Here is a 9,782-nt window from a genome sequence, read left to right on the forward strand (position 1 = left end):
CCCCTGATTTCTCCAAGACTTTCTATGTGAAAGCGGATGTAAGTGGAAGAGGACTTGGGGTTTTTTTGTATCAAGAGCATGGAGTTATTATCTTTGAGAGTAGAAAGCTTACCAAAAAGGATATGGCCTTGCATGTTTATGTGAGTAAGAGATGCTTGCTATCCTTCATGCTTGATGAGGGGATGTTTTGAAATTTTACATAACTCATTTGCAGCCTAGTTCAAGGTGTTTTCATGGAAGAATTGCAAGGGCTTTCAACTAGGACATGGATGTCAAGATAGTCTCCTACATAGGAGATTGATGCTTATTCTTCATCATCGAATAGTCAAAGCTTATAGGCTGAAGTTTCCTAAGAATGAATGGAGGCTTATTCAATCATTTCCTTGAAAAAATTATTCATGGGACCATGCGGAATACCAAGGACATTTGTTTTCTTATATTTGGAGGATCTAGTTCTACACCGACTATGCTATTGGCATGGCTATTTTTGGGATCCAGTTGCACTTAGTCTTATGGGCATGATGGAACCTTCACTTCTAATTGACGCATAATTGTACATATGATGGATTTTGAGGACAAAATCTTTGGGAAGGGACGGTTTGTAATAATGAAGTAGTAACTTCATTAGTTAGGATTAGAGATTTTGATCATGGGCTCAAGTATGAAAGAGGGCTCATGGGCCACTATTGCATGTTTTGATGGTTTGATAATTGAATGAACCTTGGAGCCTTAAGCTACCACATTTTGGCTCATGGAAGTCTATTTCCATTCTAATGGTAGGAGATTAAACCACTAAGGTAGTATGTGTGATATGTGTGTGATTCTTGCTAATTGCATGCTAATCTATATGTCCCATATCTTAGCTTCTTAATGTTGCTTAATCTTGCCTTAGTCTTACATTAATGATTCTCCATTTCATCTTTTGAAATAAATCAAATAAAAGTTTACAAGGAAATAGGCATACCTTGATTTTTTTCTAGAATTTCTTCAAAAAAATGTTTTTGGTTTTAAACCTTGCAGAGATGTCCTTTGCACTTGCCAAACTCTGATACCACACTAAAATGGATCTTTGCTCCAAGTACAAATTGATATAAATTTAATTCAAAAAATACCTCTTAACTACCAATTACTATACCATATGAAAGGTAATTAAAATACATATACAAATAAGAGAGTTATAGAAACTATTAACATACGATACAAGATTGGGTTCAATCACCCCCCTATGCATGAGGCTCTCTTCACAACATGGGTATTTTAATAATATTTCAAAATTTATCCCTTGAGCCAATAATAGAGTGCACATATAAGATTGGGCTTTCTTTTCAAAAAATTGGCAAGGCACTTACCCTATTCACACCTATGTGCCTTCCACTATAAAAGGAAAGACGTGGATAAAACTTTATTAATATGCATATACAATTAAAGTGTCCATGCCTATACACAAAAGGGGCGGATAAAATATATACATCTAAATCATGGCGCAATGCAATAAAAAACCATATGAAATAATAATTCGAGTTGACACAAAATAGTATCTTCCACGTGCGACACTCGTATCGCTCATTACTGTCTCACAAACATAAACATATTAGTTGTTCTAATTGATTGTTACACCTCAATAATTAGTCCCAATATGAAACATTGATAGGCACAAACACACACCCACTCACCATTTGCACCTTGTGCAACCTTTAAATAAATGAATCAAACCAAAGTGCTCCTTGTACACATATTTACCACTTGCCCCTTGTGTAACCTTTGAATAATATGCTCGCACATTCATCTTAGGGGCTGGTTCCTGCACACATATTACTTGAGCATATATTCTTTCTAAAATATATTGAATTTCATACTCTTAACACATGCATACATATTGTGTGTGTGTGTGTGTGCGAACTTGTATCTCATGGAGATCAGTCACCTCGCAATTACCCATCTTTGGAAGCACTAGCTCTATGTCCCCAATGATGACTGGGTAGGCCCTCACGGGGTTGGGAGAGGGTCTATCACATGTGGCTTACCTAGCTTTGTATACAAGCTTTTTGTGTGATCAAACATGCACTCTAGGCAGATTTTATATGCTTGTTACCTCTTTTAGGATTGATTTCTTTCCACAAATGCACGAGTTGGCGTGCTCGGCCCTATTCCCTAGCACACATGACTTGATATATTTCTTCCTTTTCTTTCATTGTCTACATTTTCTCTTTCTGTTCCTATTTTTTGGTAACTATAACTCTTTTTTGAGCTTTTTTGCATTCTTGTCATATCACTAGTTGTGGGGCTCTAGTAAATTCCTATACAATTGAGAAACATGTGTAACAGGCTCGCGAATGGCTACTTAGAAAGTTCTCCATGCTTTTGTCAATTAGAGTGAATTCTATGGGAGGTATAGATCTTTTTAGAAGCTTTGCATATGCACACTTACATGCCTACATCCCAGGTGTAGTTGTGGGGATGTATATGCTAGCTTAGTATGTGCAGCACACCATGATAGATGAAAATATAGGGCACCTTCATCTGATTTCGCACTCCTAGACTCCTAGAGTGATGTGTTTCAAATGTCCTAAGCATGAGTTATGTATTACGACATAATCAATCACACTCTTTCCCTTGGATGTATGACATGCAAAGGCCCAATCTCACATTAAGCTTGCATTCCATTTGGTGTGAGTACTCACATGTTGCTACATAACCCATAATGGTATAACCATGTGTTATAACTTTTGATATGCCCAATGCCCAACCCTTGTCAAAGGCATAATCATCTTCATCCAAGGTTGTGTGGCATAAGAGTCGATCTCTGTCTTGGTGTGTATTCATATCCCCAGTATTTACATTCCTTATGAGCAGAAACATCCGAGCAAATTTTTTCGAGTGAACATTTTTGAGCATTTCAACAAAGCATATTTCTTAAAGAAATATATATACTAAGGTGGCAACTACTATGTAAGTAACTATGACTTTCACTACAAATTGACAAAACTAGATGTAAATTTACAAAACTAGATGCACAAAGATTATAGGCCAACTAGTATGTTAGCAAATATGATTTACACTCTAAATTCACAAAATATAGATGTAAATTCTTCATTGACACCACAACATTTCCCATTATAGGGTGCAAGATTTCAAGGCTAAAACTATCTGTATACTCTATCACAATTGTTGATAGTGTCATACTACTATGCTAGTAACTATTATTTCCACTACAAATTCACAATACTAGATGTAAAACTTTATTGACACATCAAATTCCTTTAAAGTCTCCCACCAAATACCATAACTTAATACTTAATGGTTTCAAGGTTGGTGACAATAAGCTCACTTCATTGAGTAGGAAGCATGAGTTCAAGCCAAAAACTATATATGCTCTATCACAATTGTTTATACTGTCATTTTTATCACAGAAGAGAGAATAAGAATGGAAGGACAATCATACATATAGCCATTATCAAAACTAGTCATATAGCCATTCTCAAATTTCTGAAAGTGTAACATAAATACATAACTACAATCCAAAAAAGCTTCCACTCTTTACAAACCAAAAAAAAGAAAAGTTTGACTAGCAAGAGAGTAAAACAATGGAAAACTAGTTAAAGTCTCTCTCAACTGCATAATCATCAATGTAATGTGACAATGTTCTTTGCCTTTCCTTTGGCACGTAATCATGGAGCTCAGAGCCTGCCATGTGACAGGCCACTTCTTCTGCATAACAAGGCAAAACACTAACAAAATTGGATTAGCAATCATGTGCCAATATACCCTCATCAATATCATCATCCACTAGATGAAGTGAATGGGCCCCAGATGTCTCCCCTTGTGGAATGTAAGGTTGCACCAAGCCATTCAAGTAGCCACAAACATTGCTATCATTATCCACAATCATACAATGCCACCCTAAATGAATAGCTGCCTTCAACCTTTTACCTGTGCCGGCTCCAAGTTCTAGAATGGAGCCTGAAGGTACAAAGAAGCTTCATAAACATCAACATGTGTGAGGGGGTTTTCTCTAGCCCACCTCATATCTGGCCCCATTTTCCTTCTCTTGTGCAATGCATAGAGGATGGTAGCCAATGATTCATGAAGTAGTTGTCCAATGACAGCTTCAATGACCCTGCAATCTCTTTAGCATGGCGTTGATAGCGCTTTTCTCTTTTTCCACATCTACACAAGACCAAAATCTGAAATACACAAGTCTACATACAAACCACTGATACAATTAGCTCCTTCTAGACTAAATACTAATTGAAATTAAAGAGATAAATCATTCATTAAAACCCACCTTCACATTAAGGCCAACATTATCTAACAAGCACACTGATTCAGTAGTTTCTTTTATCCATCTAATAAAATCAAAATAACCATAACATATATAAAACATCGATTGTGTATGAGAGTCAACGTAAGCAAAGAACCACCACATGTATGAAACATCATGTGCACATGATTATAACAAGAATTGAACATTACATACCTACCAGAAACCTCCATCTTCATTTTCAAAGCCACACGCACAACGTACACTGTAGTAAGAGGTGAGAAAATCACCAAGGTCCCCCCATGATCATCCATGATTGCTGCAGCTATTGCCAAGGAGCACATAGCATAAGATATTCCAAAAGGGGACTGCACCCTTCACACCATGAACAAAAGAGCCAGTGGGAAGATCAATGATACACATGCCGACACTCCATGCTACTTATTTTGAGTTATGGGTCTTGTTAGCCCCACCAATATCCATATAGAATTGAAATATCACCTTAAAACCCCCTTCATAATCACCTTGAAGAATTTCCTTGCCCAACTTGATATAAACACACTTTGAAACCTTAAAAGATAGGCCATGCGTCTCTCGATATGATGAAGTAAAGGAGGATAAAGGCATGTGCACCATGTCAACATTCGTCACCTTCTTGGTAAGTAAGGCCTCATCCTTATTGGGCACATCATCTACATGAAAGTTAAATACATGCTTCAATGCAATGCATTAACAATGACAACCTGACACTTTCATAATGCACATTTGGTCAAACATACCCAAAAAAAACCTAAAAGAAATATAATATAGAATGTTGTATCTGAGATACCATGTTCCTCATGGATAGTCTTCGGCCTCCTAGCTCTCTTAGCAAGGTTTGGATCCGCTCTTTTAGCCTTTTGCTTCTCTGCAAGAGCTTGTTGCTCCTGCACTAGCTTCTTCCTTTGTTGCTCATCAACATCACTAGAGGATCTGAAATGAGATTTATGCTCCCCCCTCAAGTGCCTCTCATAGGTCTCCTTCTCTTCTTCAAGGCATGTACTTGGTTTCATTTCTATCCACAAAGAACAATGCTTTCTCTCCCATTCAAAGAGGATAATCCGACCATCTGGATTTTTGTGTACATACAAAATGTAAGTGGCTAAAGCACACTCCATGCCCTACATATAGTAGGCGCTCTCTGTAGTAGCTTTTGTGAAACCAAGTAGTGAAGATACCTATTTGTGGATCACAACTTCTAACTTTTCCAATACATCAAAATAAACTACATATGGTAGGCACTCTCTCTAGTAGCTTTTGCGAAAGCATAGTGAGGATACATGTTTGTGGATCACAACTTCTTACATTTCCAATACATCAAAATAAACTATATTACATAGGAGCACATAAATAAAAAGAAACAAAGACTCTTACCTATATACAAGTCGCCGGCTAGCATTGGTGAGATCAACTTGTTTAGATGGCAAAGTAGCAGCAGTCATACTTGGAACTAGTGGCCCCCAAAAGTGAAAGGATAGATGCTTGCTTTGCCTTGGAGCATGTTGGTACAGAGATTTGATACAACTTATCTAAGGTAATCTTCATAGCAGCATCCTCATATGGTAGACTCCATAAGATGTTGAACCACTCTTTTTTATGAGAGATTCACAATGGATAACATCTACACATATCACAATTATCACATATACACTTCAATGATAGTAGCTTTCCAATGCAATATTTGAAAGGGTATTATAACTCACCCGATGTATCTTCCTATGATATGTAGCACTGACTGTCTTTTTGATTGCCTCCACTTTAGAATCCGTTCATCCTTTGGTGTTGAGGGAATCTTTTTCGCATGCAACACCAAAGTCCGCCTTCCACTTTCCCTATATTTCAATCACACAATGAAAGAAAAACATATTATAAATGAAAATTAAGCAATATTACATAATCTTAATATGCTAAGATTCCATAAAAAAACCTCATCGAGAATACCATTTGACCAAGAATGGCTTGTGTGAGTGGGTACCATACTCTCTTGCCATTTGCCACTTCCTTTTATCTTGCTTTCTCAATTGCTTTTTTCTCTTCTTCACTAAAACCCTCTATGAAGTGACTAGCATCACAAGTGACAAGTGTGCTAGTATGGTAAAGATAGTCTTTAATATTGGTGACCACAATGGCATCCTTATTTAGCCTATTAATTGAGAAGAGTTTAAATGTCACAGAAGATTTATTAAAGAATCTTACTCTTTTAGATTGAGTATCCCACAACAAACATATTCATGATACCAAATCAATAGAGAGATTCTGTAAAACAAATCAAACATTGATGTTCAAGGGAATAAACCATTACTTACAAGTTAAATCTATGCAATGCAGCATGAGGCATATCTCATCCTTGGTTTGTATCAAGATAATTTGAGCTTGCACCCTAATATGTCAATACTTTATGTTACTATAAAGTTCTTCTATACTTTGCATCCAAGAAGCTGTCTGATGATTCTCTTCCCATACAAAAAATATCTTCTTGGATAGGAAGACCCATGCTACATTATTTGTAGTTTTAGCCTCAAACTCATCATTGACCATAACCCAATATTTATCCCATGTAGCCCTTATGTTACCATCCACATCCTTTGATGTTTCATTTGGCATCGTGATTGAAAGGATGAAAGATCCCTTTGTGCTAATATACCCCTCTGCTTCAGAAGTCCTCTTTAGAGTGGTAAGATCACTTCTTAATTGCCTCACAATTGAATTAACAAGACATCTACACAAGGGAACGCGAGGGGGTACAAGCCCTTTATGAATAGTAATGTCCTCTAGGATATCCCCATCTTCAGGCTTTTCAATGCTAGTTGGAATAAGATCCTCCACATCATCTTTCTGCTTCTCTTGTTTACCTGCTCCATTATTGTTCCCTTGATCATCTTTCCTCTCTCCTTGGCCCGCAAATTAGGGCATCATCAAGGGATTGGGCTTCCATGTCTTGCACGTCACTCCCTTTGTTGAGCATCCTCATGCTCTTGGCTAGCCTTCTTTGTCTTCTTGCTTCATCTTCTTTCCACCTCCTCTGGATGTGCTACCAGAAGCTCTCTTCCCTCTCTCAAGAGATCAAAGACACAAGGCAAACCCAAATCAATATACACAATCCTAAACTAAAATATTTGTGAAAGCTGATTTATAGAGACCTAACCTTTGGACGCATTGTTGCAAGTGTTATATCTACAAAATAAACAATAAGCATCAAAATAAAAATGTAAATAAGTGAAAATAACAATAGAAGTCAAATACAAACATCACTCCCTTTAAAAAAAAAAATTGTTGGCAAAACACATTGGGAGGGATTTTTATTTATATCCACAAAAGAAAACCCAACACAATATGACCCTAACAAGCATTTGAAATGAACATGAAACCACATCGTCTCTACCAAATATATATATATATATATATATATATATATATATATATATATATATATAAAAGAGTAAATTAAAGCTATTGAGATCAAGGTTTTTTTTAATGGTGAATCGTGATATGTATTCTAAAGGAACAATGATGCAATTGTGGATTATGGCATGAGAACATGAAGTGTTGGACTTTGGAAGTGAGAAAAAAGAGCAAGCACATGGGGGCATCTCATCAACATGAAATCTAATATACATTTAGCTAACCAAACCTTGATTTTCATCTAATAATTATCTTGTGCTTGATCCTTTAAAAAAGCCCACCAACAAATACAGCTCCGAGGGAGAGGCTAAGATGGGGTGGGAGTGAGGGGGACAATCCCAGATGCTGATCTCAGAGACATCAGCGCGGGGCACTCCCCCTGGCGAGCTCAATGCCAAGGGCCACCCACGCATCCAGCACAGCCGTTTCTGCCGATGTTGCTACCACTATTATTGTGCTCTATCCCTAAAAGGCAATCAACACACACACACACACACACACACATATGGGTGCCAAGAAACAAAAATTTTGGCTATCCTAGGCCCTAAAATCAAACTGACTGACAGTGGTGGCCAACTGTAGATGCCTAGCTATAGAGTGTCCACATATCATCCTACCGATCCAGCTTGGTGGTGAGCTTTACCCTCTTCATAACCAGGGAATGTGGTAGTCTGGAGGCCAACATCGTATTTCGCTAGCGAAATACACATGTGAGCTGGTGTAGCAAACTTTAAGAACTAAAAAGGAATTTCGCTAGCAAAATTCGTAGAGCAGATGCTCCAACGCCGCCAGCTAAAATCGTAGTGCATATGATCGAAGGCCAGTGTACTTGCCCAGAAGCGTGCTAGGTCACTGTATTTTGCCAGTGAAATGCTCAGAAGAGAAGGGGGGAATGAATCTTACATTGTTGAGGTGTTCCGCAGACCTCTTGACTAGAAGCTCCTCCTCCTCACGTTTGGAATGAGTAGATAATGAAGGGTAGGTGTAACCCTTCACTTTCCATCTTTTTTGAAGGCATATAATAATATTTTCAACATCTGAAACTCAATTTAGTTTTATTTTAACTATGGTGGGCAAGTGACAATAGGGAAAAGAATACTTGTGATTTATTTGAATAATGGTAGGTAAAGATTTATAATTTGGAAAAGTGGCCAAATCATGAGAAATTTACTATCATTAAATATTTTGTGTGATTGAACTCATTAGTTATTTGCATGGGTGTGTTGCAAGTTGTTAGTGGTAAAAACATGTAAACTCAATGCTCTTAAAGAATCTTGATTCAAAATCTTTATAATCAATTCATGCATGTCATGTTCACATAATCCATCCTCATTGAAAGCAAAGATTTGTGTTTTTTAATTAAATAAAGTGTAATCATTTTAAGTTATGTAAAAACATATCTCTTAACTATCTATTATGAAAAAAAATATGCTGGCCAAGTTACAACTTAACTATTTCAATAATCATCTAACTCTTACTCAAAAATTATTCCATCATTCATTCCACCCATTTTCATATTAATCAGAAGGGAGTAATGGAATTGGCAACCTTGACTAATGAAGATCGCAGAAGCAAGGATTTGCATCTTGTTACAACGAATGTAGTTGCAACTGTTACTAAGGAGAAGTTATGTTCTAGCTTTGGTATTTCAAAAAGTTCTTTGACACTCTACCAATTACCTACGATTTGTAATAATATGTCTTTTGAAGTCTTTAAGTGTATACCATGGAGAGAACAATATGTTTCACTTGGATATTCAATTTGGAGACACTTTCATTGTCAAGGGAGTGAGATTGATACCTGCCAACAACACCCAAATAATAATAGATATGGAATCTACTGAGGCTTCTTTAAGTGTCGTGCCTTTCTTAAGACAGTTGCCATGTAAAAAGTTCACTATGCGAAAAGCATCTGATTTGGTCACTACAATCCAACAAGTGGATGAGCTTCCCTCTAGATATGATGGGAAATTACTGTTTGAGCTTCCACCTAAATTTCATGGGGGTAGGGGTGAAGGGATTGAAAGTAAGTATGATAGTCATGTATGGACAAATGAGGTAATAAGTAATATATCTGGATT

The 9,782-nt window shown here is 37.0% G+C and overlaps 1 protein-coding gene across 24 annotated transcripts; it reads right to left on the minus strand.

Moving 5' to 3' along the window:
* Positions 1-3,451: 3,451 nt before the first annotated feature.
* LOC147602690 (uncharacterized) lies at positions 3,452-8,704 on the minus strand. 24 transcript variants are annotated; one of them, XM_086797781.1, is made up of 7 exons: positions 8,606-8,704; positions 6,004-7,474; positions 5,675-5,921; positions 5,091-5,369; positions 4,786-4,953; positions 4,482-4,586; positions 3,452-4,199 (listed from the first exon to the last, which is right to left on the minus strand). In XM_086797781.1, exons 3-7 carry the CDS (start codon positions 5,697-5,699, stop codon positions 4,168-4,170), a joined length of 609 nt encoding a protein of 202 aa, XP_086653907.1. In that variant the 5' UTR covers positions 5,700-5,921; positions 6,004-7,474; positions 8,606-8,704; the 3' UTR covers positions 3,452-4,167. The 24 variants fall into 24 exon arrangements, 16 of the variants coding, with proteins under 16 accessions (XP_086653907.1, XP_086653906.1, XP_086653902.1 ...); XM_086797780.1 differs by having other exon boundaries at positions 4,478-4,586; XM_086797776.1 differs by having other exon boundaries at positions 3,452-4,586; positions 6,004-6,132; positions 7,446-7,474; positions 8,606-8,703.
* Positions 8,705-9,782: the final 1,078 nt, after the last annotated feature.

The sequence above is a fragment of the Cibotium barometz genome, chromosome 66 (assembly GCF_041138505.1).
Source record: "Cibotium barometz isolate CiBa-2024 chromosome 66, ASM4113850v1, whole genome shotgun sequence".
Lineage (NCBI taxonomy): Eukaryota > Viridiplantae > Streptophyta > Polypodiopsida > Cyatheales > Cibotiaceae > Cibotium > Cibotium barometz.